This window comes from Synchiropus splendidus, chromosome 1 (assembly GCF_027744825.2).
Source record: "Synchiropus splendidus isolate RoL2022-P1 chromosome 1, RoL_Sspl_1.0, whole genome shotgun sequence".
Classification (NCBI taxonomy): Eukaryota; Metazoa; Chordata; class Actinopteri; order Syngnathiformes; family Callionymidae; genus Synchiropus; species Synchiropus splendidus.
The window spans coordinates 59,513,252-59,536,956 of record NC_071334.1 but is presented as its reverse complement, the minus strand read 5'-3'; the positions used below and the strand labels follow the sequence as shown (position 1 = coordinate 59,536,956).

The following is a 23,705-nucleotide window of genomic DNA, read 5'->3' as shown; positions in this document are numbered from 1 at the left end:
AAGGTTGTTTGCTGTCCTTGGGGGATGGAGAAGGGTCAAGAGTGGGACAAAAACAGCACGATTATCATTGTGTGTAGCCCACTTCAGACAGCAGGTGGCTGGTGCAGAACTCACTCTAGCACAGGGGTGGCCAACCAGTCAGAGGCTAAAGCCACATCCTACAAATACGTAGGCATATGAAATTTTGCCGGAGTAGCTTTTACTTTTATGGTGTATTTCCTGTAAAAACAATAATCTCATCAGCAACTTGACCAAAACCGCAGCTGGCTTCGTGCTGGCGGCTTTGCGGCACAGCTCATTTGGTGAAGAACCGCATGAAACTGGGAAAAGATCTGCATGCGGCTTGGGAGCCGCGCGTGGGCCAGGCCTGCTGTAGCAACACACAGATCAGTGTCAACGTTTCACTGAAATCCATTCATCTGTTTTGCAGTTTGTGAGAGAAAAGAAATGGCAACATTCACAAACCTGGTGAAGGTAGTTAAAAGCGATGATTGAGTACATCCATTACTTTCTGACCACCTGCCTAAAACTGCGCAGGACATGTCATAGCAGCCAGATGTGTTTTAGGTGCATTACTATTGCATTTTGTAGGAATAAAGAGTTTTCCATGACAATGTCAGCACCTTTGGCTAATGATAAGAATCGGTCCTCCTGTCAGGTTTACAGTTTACGCTCCTGCAGTGCATCATTGTTGTCCAGTCATTTAAATTCCAGGAATGAATTTTTGTATTATATTTGATGTGGAGAATGCTGTTTGTTTTACTCGTGCTGTACAGCAGATTACTGTTGAATGAAAAATGTCATCATCTTTCAACTGCTGCAAGTTGAAAAGGATATTTCAATCTTCAATCACTGAAATATTGTGGTATGTCAACTCAAATTACTTGTATGGCAAATCAATTTCTGAAATTGCAATGCATTCCGACTGATTATTTTGACCATGGCTGTTTTGGCTTGTGACTCTCATTCTCACTCTTCTCTTAACGCAATGCAAAAAAAGTCCTAGCAAACAAACAAACTTACAAAAACAATGGACAAATATTGTATCAGTTTCACAGAGTTTCCTAGAGGAAAATGAAAAGCTATGGAATTAAAGTTAAGTTTTTCTTACTGAGAAGAAAAACCTGTGGTGAAACACTGGCATTTCCCATTAAGATATACAGGGAATATAGTTGTCTCTCTCTATATGTGGTTTGTTTTTCTTATTTAGAACTGTGGTGTTGCCTCTGCAGGGTTTGGTTCAACCTGCTGGTAAACAATTCCAGGTGAAGAAGTGACCAAATAATGGCCTGTGTCATTCAATTGATCCAGGTCCTAGTAATTGTGCTACGGTTCTCCTCACAGTAAAGTCATCTTGGTTCCTGTTTGGAATTAAAATTGCTACTGGGATGTCCAGAAATGACCTCTGACCTTCAATGTGATATCTGATGCATTATCTGCTCCCATGCGGGAGACATTGTATTGATCACGTGCATACACAATTATATAGTCTCACACAATGACCCGTCTGTCTTCAGAGGTCCACAGATAGCTGGTATTTGATTTCGACATGATGTAGTTGCAGCAGAGCAGAGGAGTAGGTTAGTGGTGGGGGTCGAAGACATGGACCGGGCGGGCTCCTGATAGGGTAATGGATCTGTCACTGTAATGTCCCAAGGGAATCACTGGCTCAGGCTGAGATGAGCTCTGGCTCTACAAAATGACTGACCCTCGTCTTGTTCCAAATGTGTGATGCAGACCGGAGATGTCCAAGTGGGAAGGTTGATACGAAAAGGACTCTCTCTCTCTCTCTGCAGTGTGCGATGTTCTGATTGCATAAATGAATTAATAAACTAGCAAAGTCTGTCTACTTAATATTGCCTTCACATTTTGTTTGACCGAAAAGCATCTAAGGCTGTATATATTACAGATTCTCCCATAATTTTGATGAAAGTAAACATGGAAACGCATTTCTCTATGAAATATAAGGTATAATATTGTACGTTATGGTGAGTTTACTAGGTGAAATGAAACTCCTTTTCTTTTTACTAACATTTTAGACAAACGTAATTGCCTTTTGAGTCAAGGGTTACTACATTACTCTAATAGCCGTCTTGACGAGTGAAAAAAAAACAAACCAAGTTTACATCGAATCACTACATTATGTCATTTATAAAAAGCTGATGTTGACCTTTTTGTTTCTCAGCCCAAGTAGTTCTGTCATCCATGGTATTAAATCTACTGACTGACAGTGAAGAACATCTTGACAGTGAAAATCCTAATTCACCAGGGTGACGTTTTCACCACCAAAAGAAAACCAGGACCAGAAACAGACCTGTCTTGAAACAGTGTAGCGGTTGAATGAAGACAATTACTAGAAAACCCCAAATTAAAGATTTTATCGGTCTTATCAAGTTAGAGGGGTCAGTGTCATGCATGTCCTGAAGTCAAACCTGAAACCTGAACATGAAGATAGAGATGGTGAGCCAGAAAATCAAACTGCAACGGAATGTTGCTGTGCTGTCGAGTCAAAGGTTTTTTTTTTAAATTAAACATTTTGAGTTTTCTTTTGATCTAAGTATAGACTGAAATCAGGAGCAGTTGTAAAGCATTTGCCCCATCCTCCTTCAGCGTCGTCTCAAGAAAGTATAAGCAGCGCAGCTCGGAGAACTCCCTTTCCATGAGCAAGATTTACATTCATACATATGCAAATGTACCTGAAGCCTTGTTCATTAATGTGGTTTGTTTATACAGGGAACAGAGACGATTCCTGCTGGATTAATTTTCTACTTGTACATCGCTGAATCTGTTGACTTTAAATGACGACTGAGTGAATATATAAATACATTAGCATTAGCTATGATGGACGTTTTTAAAAATATACTGAGCATTTTCTTTTTGTCAAAAAACATTTGTTGTGTCGATGAAAGATTTTGTCAGCTATAGTAGCTCAGGCCCTGTATAAGATGTGGTAGATGAGTCTCCACATAGATATTTGTAGATTTAATAAAAAAAAGAAATTGACAATATGTATGTATGGACGCACGCATGCACTCACTTAAGCCCAAAATTATTCATACCCCTGTCAAAAACAAATGATTCCTTATTTTTTTCAGTTACACACTAGGATATCTATATTAAATTGTATTATATACATATATAATTTTGGACCATTCCTCCTTTGCAAATGTTTCTCGATCTTTGAGGTTTCTTGAACTCCATCCAAAGGAGTTTAAATCAGGACTTCGACTTGGCCGCTTCATAACATTAATATAATTGTCCTAGAAGCATTTCTTGACCACCTTGGCCCTGTGCTTTGGATCATTGTCCTGCTGAAAGGCCCAATGCTCCCCCAGGTACAGGTTCTTGAAGAATCTTGCTGTAGTGCTCTTTCCTCATGATTCGACCAGAGACTTTGATCTGTCTTTACGTGTGTCTTTGCAAAGGTTGGGGGGGTCTTTCTTGGTCGACGTCCACAGAGGCCACTTTGGTGGAGTGTCCGCTGGAGCTGCCTTGATAGAGTCACACCACTCGAACTCAGTTCCTTCAGAACAGCCTTAATAGTGGTCATTGGATTGTTTTCAACATCCCGCTTGGTTTTTCTGGCAAGCCGAGGTGACACTATTGACTTCCGTCCACGTCCTTTGAGGTTTTGACGGAGTGAAATCTTTGGTACTTCCGGATGATACTTCGCACAGTTGCTGTCATACTGCATTTTGATCTCCTGCATTTCTCTGTCTGCCTTCTCCTTTTGTCTGTCATGTCCTTCCTATCGATTTTGATTCATTCTATGTGTAGCACCATGTCTTTATGCTTTAAATTGCAAAATGAATAAAGATTTATGATTTTATTATTATCAGTATTAAAATAATTCCAGTATACAGAAAAGACAATTGTAGTTGTATTAAACATGGTCCTGTAGTAGTCTTTGCTATTTCACAAATGCAGCTTAATTAATGAACAACCGTTGCACTCATTACGAACACCCGGATTATGTCTTTTAAAGAGTGAGCATCTTGTCTTTCACGACGCACGGTTGTTGCTGGACTTTGGACGCCACTGGTAGTACTGAGTAATGCATCATTATTGTATACCTATCAAGATATGAACATATTAATATCTCAAAACAATATGCATGAACACTGCTCACCCTGCATGTAAAGCTACAGCAATGGCCAATGTCACTTGTGTGCTGCCCCCTCAAGGCCCAGCTAACACAACCACATACTCTATTGACTGCTGAAGCCTGCCTGGCAAACGTCTCTTTAAGACATCACGGATGGCCTGAGATGGAGCTGGTCATTAAAGCTCCTCCGAGGTTGTTGACACTATGAATATGATCGACGGCTGCTCAGGGTTGTATCACTGAAGTGGAATTAGTTGGATGTTGGTTATTTAATCCAACTCAACCACGGTTTGTTCTGCTGCATCTGAGCGCATAGGTCAGGCGCATCAGTATTGTTCAGCCGTATCCACAAATAAAACCCTGGCTTTGCATTTGCAGGCACTGGGTTTTTATTATTTGTGGGCAAAGAAATGGATACAAATATGTATACACATGCGATAATTATGCCGACACCAGCCGAATTCATCATCCCGAGCTTCAAAACTGCAGTGATTTGTAAAAAGCTTGTGTACCAATTTATTTTAGAGAACGTGGCCGCTGCCGCCAAGTAAGATTTTGTTTTTCCGTCATTATCCCAGAGGCCTGGAGAATGGTACATCTTCTTCCTCCCTTATACTAACCTTGGTTGACATGCCAGTGATGAGAATAATTAAAACAGACAGCAACCATCTTAACTCTAATGTGCACCATTAGCAGCCTATAAGAGCCTGTGCTACATAATCTTGTCCGGGGTTACAGGGGTCTCTGCCTCTGTCTTGTATGTTTGCTGTTGTACATTTGTTCTGTGATCGTAGGTAGTTTGTCACAGACGAGGGACGGGAGTAAATATGGACAGACCTGTCTCTGTTATTAAGGCTGGCTTTGACCATTGATCAGTCACTATGACATCTGTCCATTTGCTGAGTTGTTTGGGGAAAAAAATGGTCAACAGCAATTGCTACCTGTCATTGCTGATTACAACACCTGATCACGTGTGACAGCCGACGCTCTGATGAAGCCCCGCTGGTTGTGATGCGTCCACTCCTCGCTGCTGACTGGGCAGCAGCATGTCTGTCGTGAAAGTTATTTCAATCTGTCAATCTTCAGCACATGCACGGGAAAATGCTATGCAAGGAAGCGCCTTCAAAGTAAACGCAGCATTTAAAATTCACTTGGTGGAGCGCGGAGAGTTTTCCGGGCTCATAAAAGTGAGACCGCTGGTTCCTCAGCAGCAGACTGGTGGCGCAGCTGACGTTTAGCAACGCCCGCTGGTCCGAGCGTGCTATGCTAAGCTAATTGCCCAAAAAATAAAAATAATTTCACAGAGCTATGCAGAGACGGAAACGACTGAGACTGGCTCAGCGTTCGTTAGCTACCTGAATCTGAAACTTTTGAAAATAACCGGAGTGCAACTTTCATAAATGCAGTGCTCTCTGTCTCTGAGTCCCGCTACAAGCGCCAGTATGTAAATATTTCACGGACATAGCAGAGTGTCAAGAGATTCACCAAACTGCGACATCTCACATCAAATTAAATGTTTTTCAGTTGTCCATTTGACATAATAGTTGCTGCATTTTGCAAGGTTTCTTTCCTCTATTTTTTGCCTTTTTGAAGAGGTGTATTAAAACGTGAATTAAAATGATTTAATGGTTCATCTTTTCACATCATGTACACAGAAGATCTTATCATTTTGATTTCAAATGAATTGTCAATCCTTGTGATCGGTATTGGTGATCGGCACTCTGGCTGATCGGTATCGGTGATCTGCAGCAAAAACCCTGATTGGAGCATCCCCAGTGTATACACCAAGTCTTAATTTTCAGTATTGGTTTGGGTGCCTGTGAGACGTAGTTCAGTGTGTAATAGTAACTTAAAACTATATTCTTTCCACAATGTTGGTCTAATCAAAATGCTTGAATGCAGGAAAAATACATGCAGTATGAAATGATCGTACATCGTCTACAAGTGGTTCTACTGAATTGCAATGCCAAACAAGTGTAGATCAAGTTCTGAGTGAATCAATGCGAGAACCGGAAACAAGCCTTTGACATCGCCGGAGCTACGTCCTGTTCGCTCACTATTTGCACGTAAAAATGCTCTTCATCTTGATATGAGACAAAAAATGTCGAACAGTTACATGATGGCTGGATGCCCCACGGTTTTCGAACGTAAACCAACAGCTAAATCATGTAAATCTGATGATTAGCGCTGCCCCTCACATACAAAATGTTTGACAGTTGTATTCAAAGCTGTATGACAAGTGATATGAACCAGAGAATAAAAAAAGGTCATTCACTGTCAAAGAGTTTGCCAACATTCATTAAATTGCTGGATCCCCCGAAGCTCTGACTACCAACTACTGATCCAGGTTGTAGAAAAGTCTGCATGCTCTAACCTTGACACACCACAGTTCCAGACCGTGTCCGAGGGCATTTCCACTGAGCGTCATTCTTCCACAGCTGATTAATTACAGTCAGAGAAAAGGTGATGAGATTGTCCTCCCAGTGGCGAGCTCATCAAACTAGCCGCCTACAGGCCTTGTCAGGTTCCATCAGCGTCCGCGCTGCATTCAGCCAGGCGGTGATGACTTTGTCTAGACACCGGTGCTCCTGAGCTGACTGTGAAATATTGAGAGCAGCGTACTCATCTGATTGAACTTCAACTGCTCTCCTGCTCAGTTATTCTACCAGAGTGTCAGTGAGCTGACAACACCAGTGAACGATGAAATCACTGCAAAAGTTAATGGGCTACTTCTTACCAGTCATACTGACATTGCTCGTCCTCGTTTTGGAATCCAAAATATCTCCATATTAGAGACCAGGAGTTTTATCTACGACCTACGAGTCCTGCCAGACATCGCGTGCTACATCCAATGCAGCATTTGTGTTGTTAAATAGATCAAATATATTCTTTTGATACTGCAGAAATATTGAGTAAATGATGGTATTGTTGCATTTATTGTTTCATTTCATACATCATTTAATAGTCATTGCCGATCATAACGGATTATGTGTGACAGCAAAAAGAAAGCATGCTGCAAACGTCTATTTGTACAAAAATAACTTTGTCTATACTAAAATAACTAACTCTTTAAAAACATAGTAAAATAATCGTTAACAGACATGGACTCAGTAGCTGTTGCCACAGTAACACTTTCAGATACAGGAGTCTCCTGGGCAGCTGTTTGACATGACTGATCCTGATTAATTTAAAAAGAAAAATGCACATTTTTATAATGATTCTTTCCCTTACTACAAGCTAAGGGTCTTGAGTTTTTCTTTCTTATATTTAAGCAAGATGAGCTACAGTACTATTAGCTGTGTATCTGTTTTCTAAACATTCACAATTTCATTCCATTTCATTCAAACAAAATATATAATGTTAAGCTATTTTGCTCGCACTTTGGTAAGTGCTGTGTGATCCTCCGCTGCACGGCACTGGAGAAGCGGTGGAGCGAGCGGTGTAAAAGAAACGCCATAATACTCCTCAGATAAAAAGTGTTATGAGTTAGCTTCGTAAACGATTGTTTAAAGTTTGGAACGTATCTGCGGTTTCCTCCTCATCGGTGTCAGACATCGATCACATCGCTTCCATGCCATGTGTGGCAACACGCGAGATATGGATAACCATGATATGGCGCCCACGATGGCCAAGCTACAGCTGCAAAAGTGGTTAAAACCGGCCAATTTCAATCGTATTCGCCGTGTGGAAACAGTCTTTTTCATGGAAAGTAGTGTGCGACACTACGAGTAGGGCATTATACAGGTACTAATGATCGGACATTTAGTGCGTCCTGCTGTGGATGGAGGAGGGAGTTCATCTTTTGCAGTTCAGGGCGTCCTCAGGATGCCCAGACGCCCTCCTAGCTAAAAACCTGCCCATCATAAACTGCCATTGCAACACTATGAAGGGCACAGTAAGCTTCCTGCTGTGGACCACTGTCACCTCGGTCTGAATTCCATTATTAATATTACTTCAGTGACTGCTAACTCGACAAATTGAAAGTTTTCTACTATTAAAAACTGATGTGTATACATGGATTTTGTAGTATCAGAGAAAACAAGATTTGCACGGTCATTTAATTTTGAGTCTTACACTACACTGCCAGGACAAATACTACAAATTCTGTAGACATGAAGCTCAACCATTTTATTACAATATTAACTGGCGTTGAATCACCACAGGCTGATTATGCTGTAACGTGTACTGAGACGGATCATACAAACAAGTTTACTTGAGGATTTACAGAAAAATGCCAAAGACTCCTCATCCTTTGGAAAAGCTTTTCTCAATCCAAGTGTACTCATCCTTTCTCCTCATTCAACAGGTGGAAGCTATTAAGTCTGTTTATTCAGGTTTAACTGTAATATTTTAGTGTCATGCCATTGTAGGGTTTCCCACAGGCAGTCAGTCAAGTAGAAGCATCTGAATTGTAATAACAAAATGGTTCCAGATCATTTGTAAGAATACCTCCAGTCTGACGCAACTTTGGACAAGTTAATAACACGCCAGTCCCGTAAGTGGTGCTCTAAGTATACTGTCAAGACAAGGTTTCTATATAGTTGACTTCAAACGCTTGGCGATCATAATAACAAAGTTCAGGGTTTCTACCTGGATTTTTTTGCAAAGGTGGCATACCCCAGTCCATTTCTTTATCAGAGGTGCAGAGGTCCATACCTCAATTTAGGGCCCTCTGTTTTGTTTTGTTTCAAGAAAATGAAGTAGCTTTTGTATTACTACGAAAGCTTTTCAGGCTGAAGACCTCTGAGATTGTGTATGTTCCTTAGTGTGTAGGATATAATCCAACTAAGCCTCAGCTCATGCTGTATGTCTATTCTGTGTCTTGGTTATTTCCATTGGAAAATGTACTTCTTCATTGTGTCTTGCTTTTGTTTTGCATGGAGTATGGATGGATACTCTAGATGAGGTGATGTGACTAGTAGAAGCAGACACTTACTCTGGGCTTTTTTTTTAACATAACTGCAGTGGATGGCTTGTAGACTCCATCTGCAAGTACAACCCTTGACTCAGGGACAAGTAAATCAGGATCATATTCTCACTCAAGTCATCTATTCACTCTTTAGTAAATATCATGTTATTGATGATGATGGAATGCAAAACCCTGGATGTTGAGACTGGCATTTGCTGAAGTGAAAGATATTCATAGATTGAAAATGACCTTATTCATAGTGCATACACTCTGCAGTAGAGTTCCATTGGAGGCAGAACATCAATACCAGTGTTCTCTCATCTGTCATGTCCAACTGTTGGAGTTAGTTAACATTTATGTTCTTTAGCACTGACAATTGTGGTCCATGTCTTTGCAGAGTGAGCTGCTGTGAATTCTGAGAGGAAATTCTCTAAACAGAAGAAGATGGCGTCCAATAACACCCTCCGCAGCTACTCCATCATTCCTTGCTTCATCTTCGTCGAGGTGAGTCCATGAGAATCTCTTGAGATTCACGCTCTTAGTGAAGTATCCGCGTGAGTGGCAGTTTAATTATTTCATTAATCTGGCAGAATGACAGCTAATACTCGCGTGAAGTGTTTGATTAGTGTGAAATTCGTCTTTTCTCCTTGCACATCCTTTCCCTCCAGCACTTGCCTGCTGCTGTCTTCACAAGCCGCTGTGATGTGCTTTACAGTTACACTCTTACACTCAGTTACATCCTCTTGGGAGGAGTGAACTTAGAGCAGAAAGGTCAAAATGATTTCAAGAAAAGATTCAACCTAAGGAGCACAAGAAGTTAGTGCTTATAAAGGAAGAGGATACAATCTAGATGACTATGAATCTTTTTGAGTTCAGGTTGTTGCTGCACATCACGGGCCGGCACACTTATGAGTAGGGATGGGTGATAATAAATAAACAATTTCCGTGAAGAGAATTCTGCTTATCGTGACAAATTACACACAAAACAACGTGGTGAATATAGTTGGATATTCGGTGGAGAGCCGCTCTGATATGGATGTCGTCCTTTTCCACGTCCCCGATTAGGGTTCACTGATCGCGGACACTCTCTCACAGGCAGCACCAATGCTACAACCATCAGCATCAGTTGGGGACCACCAACAAATTCTAAAATGTTCATAGTATTAGGGAAACCTTCAATAAGGCAATGAAAAACAACTATTTTAGAAGAGAGAATTGTGAAAAGGTTTTTCATCACACATACATGATATGGCCAAATAATCATTTATCCACATTATTTCTAATATTTCTTCAATGGCATCTAAGAAATGTGTCCAGACTGGTCCATAGTCAACGTAAACTGTTAAGAGACATGAGATACAGCAGACAGACGGCTCAATTTAACCCCTAAATAAAACTGGCAGAAGAGTCTGTCAGACACCAGCGGCTTCTATCAGAGACGTGAAACATTGAATTTCTCATCTCTACACTTGGTTAACTATTATATTTAAACATTAACAAATAATGATGTTGGAGACAAATTCCACTAATAGGTTTCATCATAAAATAGTTTGAAGAGAGACTGTAGCGTGTACAACACATAAATAGGAATAGAATGAAAATGTATTTATTATCATGATCGACGATTTTTTTTTTTAAACCATATCACCCATTCTTACTTCTGAGCTGTTTTTACCTGGAAGTTAATATGGTGAGTGCCTCATGTAGTTTTAAGAATACATTTTACAATCGGTAAATTGTAAATGCGGTAGTGTTCCTTTACATTGCCAAAGTTTCAATCGTCCCGCTGCTGGTGTTTGTCTCATAATTTGCAGGCTGAGTAAAGTAATATTAATTGATTTATTAATCCTGATTTTACATGTGTTTGTACTCACAACCTCCGGTCAACATGATTTTTGTTTTTCTTACTGACATCATGTGGTCTGGGTTTGGGAGGGAGTTTCTCAGCATGCGTGAATTTTAAACATCTTGAGTGAATGTTATGTTCAATTGGACGTATCTAATCATGCCGGCCTCATTAGGGTAATGAAGGTCTGTAACTAGATGGTGCTTAATTGGTGATTGTCTTAATGACACTGATCCAGATTAACAGCACGGTGAATCCTGCCAAAACAAGTTTACACTATATTTGTTATTGAAGCCATGAAGAAGTTAACCTTCATGGACTTGAGGTGGAGAGGTGGAGAAACGTGCAACAGATGTGTTTTTGTGGGTCTGTGAGGATTTTAAAAAAGAATTGGAATTATGAAGTTTCAAAATAGGGACTAGAAAACTAGGAGCGGAAATCTTTTACTATCGCATGACTAAGTTAAATGATTTTCGATTTGTATTTTATTCATAATGAGTTCTGATCATGTTATGCTCCCATCTGATTTGCAAGGCAGACAATATGGCCTACATTATATTGCAACATCACTTGGCCTACTAATCCTTATAAATACTAGCCACTTTTTGGTGTTGCTGTGATGCTCGATCTTCGTGCAATGCTTGGACACTCTATGCGTCGTGTCCAGCTTGGTGTTCCTGGGCCAAACACTAGTCTTCATCAAAGACGGAGATGGTTGCATCTCCTTCGCCACTATCTTTGTTTTGGAACTTGGGTGCATGCATGCGTTCCAGAGTGGGCTCTACAGTAACATCCAGATGTTGCATATTGGAATAATTTGGGGTAAATTTAAATGGATTCTGAATTGTAGCAAATGAGAATCATGTTTTCGTACTCCGCTACGGCAGACCAGTCCTCGTGTGAGTTCTTGTTCACTCACTCAAGTTCCCTAACATGGACTGTGAGGCTTCCAACACGAACTATTTCGATCATCACCCCAGTTCTATTTCTTTTTTACTTTTTAAAGCCCGTTTTGAACTTGCCCCAGCTCTAGCCAGCCCTCTGGGGCAACAAGCAGGGTCCCACTTGAGGATCAAAGTCAAGACTTAAGTCTAGGGGTGACATAGCCTTGCCTCCCACTGGAATCCTTGCCCTTGTGCAGATTTTATTACTATTTCTTTGTATACTGTTCTCTCTTTAAGTTCTGTTTAGTTTGCAGAACCGTGTTCTGAAAGGTGCTATATAAATAAAGGCTTGTGTTATCTATTATTTAAATGTTGCCATATTGTTTAGGGTGACGCTCATCTAAACATAATGGCCAGTGCTACATCCCAAAAAGCTTTTTTCCTTTCATGCTGAGGCGAAGCCCATCTTTCAAGAAGACGGCAACATGGAGTTTTTCGTTTGTTTGTTTTTAATTCACACCATATTCCCGTCAGCCTCTCAAAGGCACCATTGCCTCTTCCTCTCCTGCTCTCGCTCGTAGATGCCACTGTCACGCCCACACCACCACCATTTTTCTCACGACGCCTCCTCCATGCACCTTCCCTGTTCCTCATGTTGTCACACCAACTCCACCTTCCATCTCTTACGCCATATCGCTTCATCTCTCATTTTAGCTGCTCCTTCACTGCACTTTTTTCACTTACCATGCCTGTTGCGAAGGGATAATGCAGAGGGACGATCACATGACACAGCTTCATAATTGGAGCAGCTTAGCACCAGGGGCAGTGTGTGAGAGGATGTTTATTCATGGGTATAATTTTTTTTTCATGTTACTTGTTGCTCTTTCCTCATCCGTTACTTGAACACAGGAGATTTATTTGTCGGTATCTTTGCTATTTGTGTGCAGGTCAGTGTAATGTGAGATGAAAGGGGTGTAAAAATAAAAATGGGATGAGAGGACTGGATGGATAGTAAAAGGGACAGCGGGAGGAGGAAGGAAGATGAAAAGGATGAGGACTGGGTAATAAAGTCGGGGGAAAGGCAGAGATCAGTGGCTCAATTACGCCTAAAAATAATTAAGTGAAAGCATGGTTGAGAAGAGGAGCGGAGAGATAAGGAGCGGATGTGTGGTGAACCTCCTGATTATGGGAGTTGAGAGAGCCTGAGGGTTTTATGACCCTACCTTGTGCACAAAAATGGCTCCATACATTTGTTCCTGCTGTTAGCTTTTGACCTGTTCCTCGTCTGCCACGTCTCAGTAGGCAAACTTTTTTTTTCTACTATTGAATTAAATCAAATCACATTTAAAGTTTTTGACTGCCACCCCTGGTTAGTGTGGTATGCATTTATAGGGATTAAGACTGCATCCAAATTTTTTTCAAGTTAAACAAAACAGTTCCCGTACATGACTGAGACCTCTCAATCGTAGGCGTGTGAACCGCCCCCAGTCTGGATGCAGTGTTTCAATTAACGGTGGCTGGAAGAAAAAAATATAATAAAATAAATAGGCGAACAAATAAACCGAACCCAAATGTTCTACTGTTGCTCTAGCATTACGCACATGCTTGTGAATTCATCGGCTAAATGATCATGCTAGTGCAATATGTTGGTGTGAAGAGACATGACGTGACAATTCTTTCCTGTCTTCTGTTAGTGTTTCTATTGTGCACTGTGATTACACTTTGTGTGATTTTTAGTCTGTCTGTCCTTTGTGAATTCTAAATGTATATATCTTTCTTGTTATTCTTAGTATAATTTTGATTTAATTTTGAAAATAATCACAGTATATTCACTTTTAAAGATTAGTTTAAGTGACTCCCAATAGATCACAGCTGACTCAGACGGGGCTTAATGGTGCGCTTAGATACTGACCTACATTAAAAATTCAGGTCTTGTAATAGCAAAGGCTCATAGTAAGATTTATCACTCTGAACTGTAATTTGCTTCCTTTTTAATGACTCAACACTTGCTGTGGATTCTCGGTGGTTTTGTGGAAAGAGTTGTTCAGTTTCTTTGCCTCCCTTCACGTTGACAACAAAAGCAAAACATCAGAATCTTGAGGGAGTCAAGTCGACCTAAGACGCTCATTTCTGTCAGTCGGATTCCTGCCGACAGACGTACCATGACAGCAACAGGAAGGGGAAGATTTTCCTGGTGTTACGTAGTCTTAGGGTTGTCAATCAGAACAACAGAGTTGAGCCAAAAATAAATCATATTAATCGGGTATTTGTAGCTCCAGAAGTGACACATATAGACCATGGCGTGCATGTGGTCATAATATTGGGTTGGGTTTAGGGATGCTGCTGTTGACTATATATATATTACTAGTCATCGGCTATTTTACAATTAGTCGGCATTTGTAAGTAGTTTTAAACAACTGTATGGTCTTAAAAGTTTGTATACACTTATATTTACGTTGTTTAAAATATGGCTTGAAAGGTGTGTTCAGGGTTTGTGAATGAGTGTGGCGCACCACGCCATGGGTTAAATGACAGCTACTCCACCTTCAGAAAATTGATGTCTTTTTAAAGATGAAATCTCACATGATCAAAGGTCTTTTTTTTTTTTTTTTTTTTTTTTTTTTACATGGGAAAAATGCAGACAGAATTATCATAATGACTGATGTCCATTGCACGGAACTCAAGTCGCGTGTTCCGGCTGAACAAATGGAGAGACGGACTGCTGCTGATTGGAGAGCAGTTTACTTATCATGTTTAAAAACTGGCATATTTATTGTCTCTAATTCAGTCAATGACAAAACTTTCTCTTCTGCTTTTTTTTTTTTTTAAACCCCGATGTTTGTCAAATGTTGCTTCTCACTTAAATCTTTGGTGGGTCTGTCACAAAATGTCCCCATACTTTCGAGGTTTTGGGTGGCGATGGACCCGGTGCTGCATCCCTTTCTTGTCTTACTGTGAATTATAACTCACATACACACCGAACCGAGAGCAACTACATCACAACTCTACGTCATCGTATATCGTTTAGGAAGGTTATGGTTATGTGGACATCGTCTTTGTCCCAACACACACCCCTGTTTACCGTTAATGAAGAAACAGCAAGACAAATCTAGCCTGGAAGCATTTTTAGGATTGCTTTACTGATGTCCCTGGCTGGACAGTGACATGAAATTTTGTATCTTAAAACTATGGAAGAACCATTGCTTGTAGAAAGGTCGATAGTAGTTGGTATTTCATCAGGACAAAGAATACTCTCCTAGTTCTCGTGCAAAATCATTATTGGGCAGTATCAGTATTGGGATGGTAAACATTGCTAAATAAAGACGCACACAACGTAATCATTCATTAAAATCCACATGATTCCTGCAGTGATGGTTGTATTGGGTTCAGTAAAAAGACCCATGAATTTAAAACTGCGTAGAACAACATTTGTACATCATACTGTATCTGAACATAGTCGTAACAGCTGTATAATGAGATTAGTTTGCTCTTTCAGTATTGAAATTGTAATGCCAGTGCAGCAAGCAAAAGTCAAGAGCTGACCTCTAATCGAAGTTATTCTAATCTTAGAACTCTGTTTCCTCTCTGCTTTATTTTATTAAAATGCAAATAAACACTGCTGCCGCATTGTAATTCATGAGTCAAAGAATTATCATATTTGCAGAGGCAAGTGGTGATTCATATTTTCTGTGCATCATCTGCTTCAGAGTTGTTTGCAGAACAAGGGGGACATTCAAATGTCCCGATTCAGACCTCATATTTTTGCATGAATTTGGGTAATTTGGCTTCTACGTGAATTTGATCACAGCTTTAACTAATGGAAAGATAACTACATTTTGCACTCAAATCCTGTCTTGCAAAGACACGCACACACACATACTGTACACACACACACACACACACAACCATCTGTCAGTTCTGTGTTAGCCAAGAGTTCCTTTTGTTGTTGCTGTCTTTATTCTGATAGTTGACGTTGCTGTAAATAATGAATAGCACTATTTTAATCTTCTGTTGTTGTGCACATTTTAATAATGTCTGTCCAGGGACGAATCATCGCTGGGATTTGACGTCACTCTGGCGCTGATGGACTTGATAATTTGAGATAAGATTTCCTTCCGTCTCAGAAATGTCTAAATTGTAGACTCTGGTCAACTAATGTCTAGCATACAACTGACCGGGCTGTTAACAACAATGCTCACAGAAGGCCTGTTGAATGTCAAACTGTAAACACGTTGTAAAGGTTATGCATGTAATTCCAGACTTGAAGTGTTCCATTGCAAGCAGCCGCAGCAGCAGCAGCAGCAGCAGCAGCAGCAGCAGCAGCAGCAGCATGGGTTTATTGTGACTCCAGCAGACCTTGACAAAGTGCGAATTTTGTCCCTCTTTAGTTGATAAACTAGAAAAAGAAGCATACAGCATTCTTTTTTTTTTTTAAGTTTGAAATGTAAACTTTAGTCTCAAAATGATATCAGTTATTTAAACATTGAGCTCATAGTCGCGATTAGTACTACAATAGTGACCCCGTATGTTTGAGAGATGTATTACAGCTTTCCAGGCTAATGAAAGTAAGCAGTGTTAAGTTGTATTCTTTTATTTAGTACTGCTTACTTGACTGGTACAAGGTCATTTTTAGTATTTAAACATCACTACAAACCAAGTAAACTATCTGGGCGAGTTCTCTCATTCTGATTTATTCCATTCCCATTTTGTCAGATTTTTCAAAACATAATTTACATCCTAATCTCTTGTAACTTAGTTAGTCCTGATCACTGTGGAGGTTCTTGATTCACACACCAAACGTTTTAGTTTACCTGTAATTATTGTGAATAATTATCTAACTCAGGTTATGAGCATTTAGCTGGAAGTCTCCTCTCATTCCTACTGTCCTGAAACCATCTGAGGTTTTTGAAAAATGGATAGAGAAGTTTACTGTATGAAGTGCTCAGTAATGCCAAAGATCAATTTATACTATACATCACAAGTATTTAGTAATGATACTCACTCTTTGTCTGACAGTTTATTTACGTTAACTTAAAGCACTCTTGAGAACAGTGGTCATTTATGAGAGTGATATTAATTTGATCTGTCTGGTGGAAATGCATGAAATAAGGGCAGATATTTTAAGATTTATTCTTTGCAATTGTGAAACTGCGTGGAAGAGTTGTTGTAGCATGTATACTGTAGAGTGGGATTGATGTGAACATGGTCTTGTTCTTACCTGGGTTTGTTGAACAAACAATTAATAATGTAAGATTTCAGTATATTCAGCATGTGCATAGTCTAGAAATGCAAGTTTTGGTTGTTAGATAAATACATTGAGATAAAATGCAACCTAATTTGGAATGAAAGAAGACACTACCCATCTTCCCTCTGGGCACCCTCTTACCCCCTTAGTTTTGGTTTTTTTTATTGTGATGATGGAGGTGTGCAACATTTCATAAAAAGCTAATGTTGCTTTTTATTAGTTTTTTTTTTTTAAATTTCCTTGTAGATAATGTGAGTCATCTGGCGGTGTTGAAACAGAGCACTCATACAAGAACGCTGCTACAACTTAACCTATGTGGCATCTACCTGTATAACCGATGTTGTGAGACTCAGGTTTGTTTTGGAGAAATGTTTTTAAATTAAAACAGCCCTGAGTGGTTAAAAAAATGGACACTGAGATTTTTTTTACTTTCTCTTTACTGTCATATATCGGATGGATGGATATTATTGGTTATGGATGTATGACTGAGCGCTTTGAATTATTAGCCGTTTTCGTCAACAAACGTGATCCACCCTAGTTAGTTCTATTACAGGATATTCATTGTCAATTAATTGTGGTGGTAAATGCTTCTGCTGTATATGTACATCTGTGCCTTGTGTTATCTATGTAGAATTTTTTGTTCAATGCTTCTGTGACAGTTTGCAGCCATTGATCTGAAGCTGTTTTTCTTACACGCATCTAAATGAGAAGTAATATGTTACTTAGATCAGACTGGGATTCAGGCAAAGAACTTGAAATAGAAAATTGGTTCACGACCAAAAACCTATAGTGAGGCAGCATAATTAATTTAATAAAAGGAGCAGACCGCATCTATGACTAAGCAATTATTTATTTTTGTCACATGGGTCCTTACGTGGTGCACTGACTCGTAATTAGAAGTCAAATGTTTGAGTGATTTGATAGCACTTTTATCTGACCGGTGATCCGACCTCCCCTCACATTGTGTGTCACTTCTTTGGTCCAGCGCCAAGTCTTTTGGTCGCTTCAGACCTCAGCATAATACCAGTCTGCTGGCTCGACTGGGCACATTTTCAGTGCGTTTGTGGCTGAATGAACGGATGCAAGCGATTCTCTCAAAATCTGCTTGGCGTCCGTGCAGTGATACAGCTTCCAGTCTGTGTTCCAACGGTAGTTCGTCATCAGTGACTAAAGATACCATACATAAAAATAAATTGCCTGCAGCTCATTTCTGGAAAGGAGGCCAGAGACAAAAGATGATGTTAGAGGGATAAAAGGGAGAGGGGGTGGTGAGTGGTGCTGGTGGATGTGAGTGCGGTGGGATGTGGTGGAACGCTGTTAGTGCGAGAGAGAGAAAGAGACATGATAGCACATGATTTTTCTCAGTACTTTTTAAAACATTTTTGGTACTTATGTCTTGCTGAATGGAACAACAGCTTTGAGGAGACGGTTGACAGCAGAAGAAAATTAAACAAAAAAGTTTTGACCACAAACTTTACATCTTTGGACGTGGTTCCCGCAGGACGCTCACCTCATGTTTTTCTTCCAGCTTGTCATCATGTCCGGCACGGTGTTGCTGGCCTACTACATGGAGTGCACGGACCTTTTTGGCGTGCACCTGCAAGGCTTCTTCTGTAACGACGCAGAACTGATGAAGCCGTACCCGGGCACGGAGGAGTCCAGCTTCATCCCTCCTCTCATTCTCTACAGCGTTGTGGCTGCTGCTCCCACTGCTATCGTGAGTAAAACCACTTACACAAGGATGAAACTCGAGTGTCATCTACTTGTCTGATCAGCTTCTTGAGGTGAACTGTGGAATTTGAGCCTATGATGGGAACATGAAGAAGAAGAAACTATTGAATCCTGGCACACTATTCCAGGCTCACCTCACATGATACAATGTGATGTCATTACCAACAAATCCTTGATGAAAGAGACTCATTGAGTTTGTAGACAGTTGGTTTAAAACTTCAGGATAGAAGCACAAAAACTGCGCTTCAATTTCCATTGCTGCGAAGAGTTCGCACTTCTATTATGATGTTGAAGCTTATGTGTTCAGATTTAACGCAAGTTAATTCATTCAATTCAAACATAATGAATTCAATATAATTGATGTAATTCATCACAATTTATCGTCAATTCTGAAACTGATTCATTCATTTCCACACATAAAAGTAAGACAATTTCATGACAAAATTTGAACAAAGGCTTGCAGGCTGTTCCAAAGTCAACATGCTTCAGATTGGAGCATTGACTTTGCACAAGCTAATGATCAATACTGCAAATTTACATTTGGTCAACTTCACTTCACGAGCGGGGGGGCTTGAAAGACATATATCTTTTAAATCTAACAGAAACTAGAAAGTATTCAAAGGTTCGGCTCTTAAATATTCCTCATATACAATATTGGGCAATAAAAGTGATTCAAATTTTGCTTACGACTTCACTAACAAGGGTCGCTCATGTGTTCAGAGTGGACGTGCTTCCCCCGGCAATGGGGTTCAAATGTGTCTGTGAATTTGTATAAAATTATGTAATTGTACTGTATTATTTAGTACTAAGTAATAATGTAAATTATTCATTAGTTATTATTAATTTAATTTATTATTTATCTAAGCATTACAAAGCTTGTTTTTTGTTGTGATCACAATGACAAGTCGTCTAAACAAACTGAGGATGGGTCACTCCTGATTCATCCTCTTTAATGTGCACGCCTCACCCTGGAGAGATTTTTTTTTTTTTAACGTCATCTCTGTCATGTTTGTTTATCACTACCTGGAGCTGTCCGCTAAGCGCACCTACTCTCATCGGAGCTCAGCCGTGGAAACAAAAAACAAAAACAAAAACAAAAAAATGCTTTTTATCTACAGTGCGGACTGGCAATTGTGATTTCTTTTCAGCCAAGCCAATTTGCATTTAATTGGAGATGGAAGTAGTCACCTTATTTTGTCTGGATCTCCTATTGAGGTGATTGTCAGTCAAGTTGTTTGTGTTCCTCTGGTAAAAGGAAATTCGTCTTGTGTTTATCAATTGTTTTCAAAATGGGGCAGTTTAAATTAAGATGAAAATGATTTTGTCTGTCCCTCTGTAAACTCTAGCCTCCCTGAAAAGCTCACATACAGTGGTTGATGTCTGGAAGTGATTCTGTGCGATGGAATTCTGTTTCTTTTGGGTCACCGGTAGGTCAGCATGGTAAAATAAAATGTTCAGGGAGAAAAAGCCACACGTCACTTTTCTTTTTAAGGCTGCAATTTGATAAATAAATGCCTAATAAAAAAATGTGTTGCTGAATTACAATGTTTAGAAAATCTCAGTTGATACAGATGTATATTTTTGTACCCTATATCTATGAATTAACATTATCTTTTTGGTGAATTTAGTATTCAGATAATGCATTACGTCATCTAATATGCACCTTATCATAGATTAACCTGAACACAACTTCAACTAGATGAGTATGAATTAGCCCGCAGTGACGTTCCATGAATGAAATATAGCTATACAGCGTATATAACCACTAGGGGGCAGTGTTGCTCTAAGTAGTCCGGACCGTGTCTCAGGGCACCTGTGTGAGTTCATTATTCAAGCCAAGTCAAATATTTTCCTCCAGCAGTGTGTGTACCCCGGCGTGTTTAACATTGTAATTTATTTTTTTAATGTGATCTCGGCCAGGTGTGAAGGATAAGAAGCATCCGTCCTTGAATACCGATCCACTCAAGTTGGCACGGATTGTTCTGCATTCTGTTAGCTGGGTTTAAAATATGTAGCAGATCGAGTTTGTATTACAGAAGTCATTTTCTCTGAAAGCTGCAGGAGAAATGCTGTAGCAACAAGGCTTTAATGTGCCCTGGCTGTCGGATGTTCTATCAGCAAATCATCCCTTCCCGTAACAGCTAAAACACATGTAAGCAAAAGAATAAACAGGTTCATTGTAGTGTTCATCTTACTTTTTGTTGTTTCCACGCGCTGTGATAAGAGATAACTGAATGTAAATATTTCATGTACTGTATGGGAAGATCTACCATACAAGTTATGATATTTGTCAGGTGTGCAATGAAGTTAAAATGCTTAATTTTGCATCAACTTAAAATCCAGAAATGCACACTCAAGTACATTGCTGTTTATTCCTACCTTTAGGAATCCGACCTTTAGCCGCCCCCTGCTGTCTTGGTTCCCTGAATCACAGCCACGTTGCTTGTAAAGTGATGTCACAGCTGAGTGCAGCCTTGTGTCTTCAGTTTGTTATTGTTCTGCTCCCTCAGCTGTGAGAGTCTGCACCTACAGTGTCGTTCCACTTTGTTAGACCCGAGAGAGATCGGAATTACTGTCACTTTGTCATCACTGAACAAATAAAACACAGCCGGCTGCCAGCGGTTGAGTGGCTATGTAGATATACACACTCACTCACAGCTGGAGTATTGTCATGTCTTAACATGCTCATCACTTTTTTTGTTTCTTACCCCAATGTTTTTTCTATATGATTTTATGTGGAAGATTAATCCATTCATTCTTTTACCTGTCAAAGTCGATAAAATAGCTTTCAGACTAATGCTTCAGTGGTCTCAGAAATGCAAGTTATTTACAGACGGTCGCATCATTGGGATTCTTCCACTGAATAAATCATGTTTACAAACGTGAAATATGTTGTCGGACTGGAACTCCTGGCTTGCATGATTTTTAAATGAACATTTTCTTCCATCACTTTGGAGTAAAATTGTATGGACCACTCAGTGAACTCTTCTTTGTCTATGAATTGATGTGCATGTGGCCTTGGTGTCTTTATCCGTCTCTCTGCTATTCTAAACTTTTAATTGTGTCCTTTGAGAGATGCTGTGTCAGGTAGTAAAGTCGTGCTTGACACCGTGGATCTCTATGTCTGCGCATAATCCAGCAAAGCAGCCAATCAGAATTAATGATGACAAGTCTGGGATGTCAGCCAGTTAGAAAACAGCCAGCAATTAATGCGGATGTTCCACTTGGCCGGGCCAATGGGAGGCATTGCTGCTGACACCGGTCTCATTCATGCATTTGTCTGTAAATCAGAAGAGCCCAGATAATGAAAGCGCGTTCTTCTACGTCTGAAGTGGAGCTGTAGAAGAACAGGGTCACTGATAGTTGACCTGAAACTGAAGTCTGATGCTAGCCTCAGACCGTAACCCCAGAATCTCTATTTCCTTCTTTCCTTCCTTAACTTTTTTAGTATTATTAATCACTCAAACCTGTTAAATAACATAATAATAATTTCCAATACTACAACACAACACTTTATAGAAAACATTTCAACTTTTAAAAAAAATGAACAATACAAAATGCAAGAGTTTAATATATAATAACTTTTATTCCATTTTCAATGAACAATTCAAACCCACAATGTAAACATTTGATCGGCCGATGATAATGACATAATATCAGTGCCACTAAATCGGTCGGCTGATCTGATACTGATAATAATAGTAATAATAATGACCATAATCTTTTTTTTTCTCAAATAATAAGTGAACTGTTATCATTTTAAATTTGATGCTCTATCCTATGATTGGATTTATAATAAATATATGTGTGACCTGGCCCTCATCCATGGGAAATGTTCTTTAACAGGTTTGTACTGTTAACCTGCATGTCATTTTGGTTATTTGGCCCTTTCGAGACAAACTGGAAAAACACCAAAGATAAAGTGAATCTCCTCTGCAGTCAGAAATTTAATTCACTGACGTTCATTAGAGGAATCATTTCCATTCAAAAGAAAATTTCTCCATTAGCTGTCGCACACCTGCTTGCCACATCTGTTCACGCCTTATCTTTTCCACTATATCACTCTTCTGCCTCCGAATCACACAAACCTGCTGTCCCTGAATCAAAACAACCTTCAGAAGACTCTAAACGCTTTACTGCAGACGCTAAACTTTATTTGGTTGGTCTTAAAAGTCTGCTGGAAGTTCAATTTAAAGGTGCATAAATTTCTAAATAATGAGCATTTAATGTGTTTGGAAAAGTGAAAAGGTGAAACGCATAAAAGGGACCCTCTTAAAATACAGTGAGCAGTTACTATCTGTCATTTTAATGTTGCAGGTGCACTATTTCATGCGCTAAGGGGAAGTGTGGTCCTGAGGGGCCGTTAATCTGGTCCGACGGTGGGCGAGTCGGTTATCGTGACAGAGGGCAGCTTTTTGTTTTATGTCAGCTGAACTGCTCTGAAGATTTATGTCCAGGATTTACCGCTTTTTATTCTTTATTATGGTCATTTTTTACCGCTTTCTGATTGGTTGAACCCTTGAGGAATGTTGATTTCAGTTTAAGGAACTGGGTTTTTTTTTTTCTTTTTTTTTTAAGTTGGGTGATTAGTTAAATTCTTGATGTCAACAACAACCTCATGAATGATTTTATTTTCAGTGAAATTTAAATTTTGGTTAGCCAAGTGGGCATTAATGTTTGGTTAGTGGTGAGTGGAGTTCTTGTTCCTGTCATCCAGAATGATGTTCGTGCAGCAATGGTGGATGTGTGTCTGTGGCCATAGTCCTGTAGTAGATCAGGCATTAGGGATTTGTGCTGTGTGCAGTGCTCCTAAACGTCTCAAAAGTATTAGTGTGTCAGTGATGATCATAAATACACTAAAGAAATAAATACAAGCAAAGTAACTGGGATCAATATTGTACTGAAAATTAAATGATTTATGAATCAATGGTCTCCAGCTCAAAGGAAGTTCTATCACAGTTTTGGACAGCAACAAACATGATTGT

The 23,705-nt window shown here is 39.7% G+C and overlaps 1 protein-coding gene across 1 annotated transcript in view; it reads left to right on the top strand.

Annotated features, from left to right (window-relative positions):
* Positions 1–23,705, top strand: part of plppr1 (phospholipid phosphatase related 1) — a 42,970-nt gene that overhangs the window by 5,708 nt on the left and 13,557 nt on the right. The window contains exons 2-3 of the mRNA XM_053846409.1: positions 9,412–9,518; positions 18,518–18,706. Of these exons, the coding sequence (XP_053702384.1) occupies positions 9,459–9,518; positions 18,518–18,706 (249 nt within the window). The 5' untranslated portion in view covers positions 9,412–9,458. The remainder of the gene's footprint in view (positions 1–9,411; positions 9,519–18,517; positions 18,707–23,705) is intronic.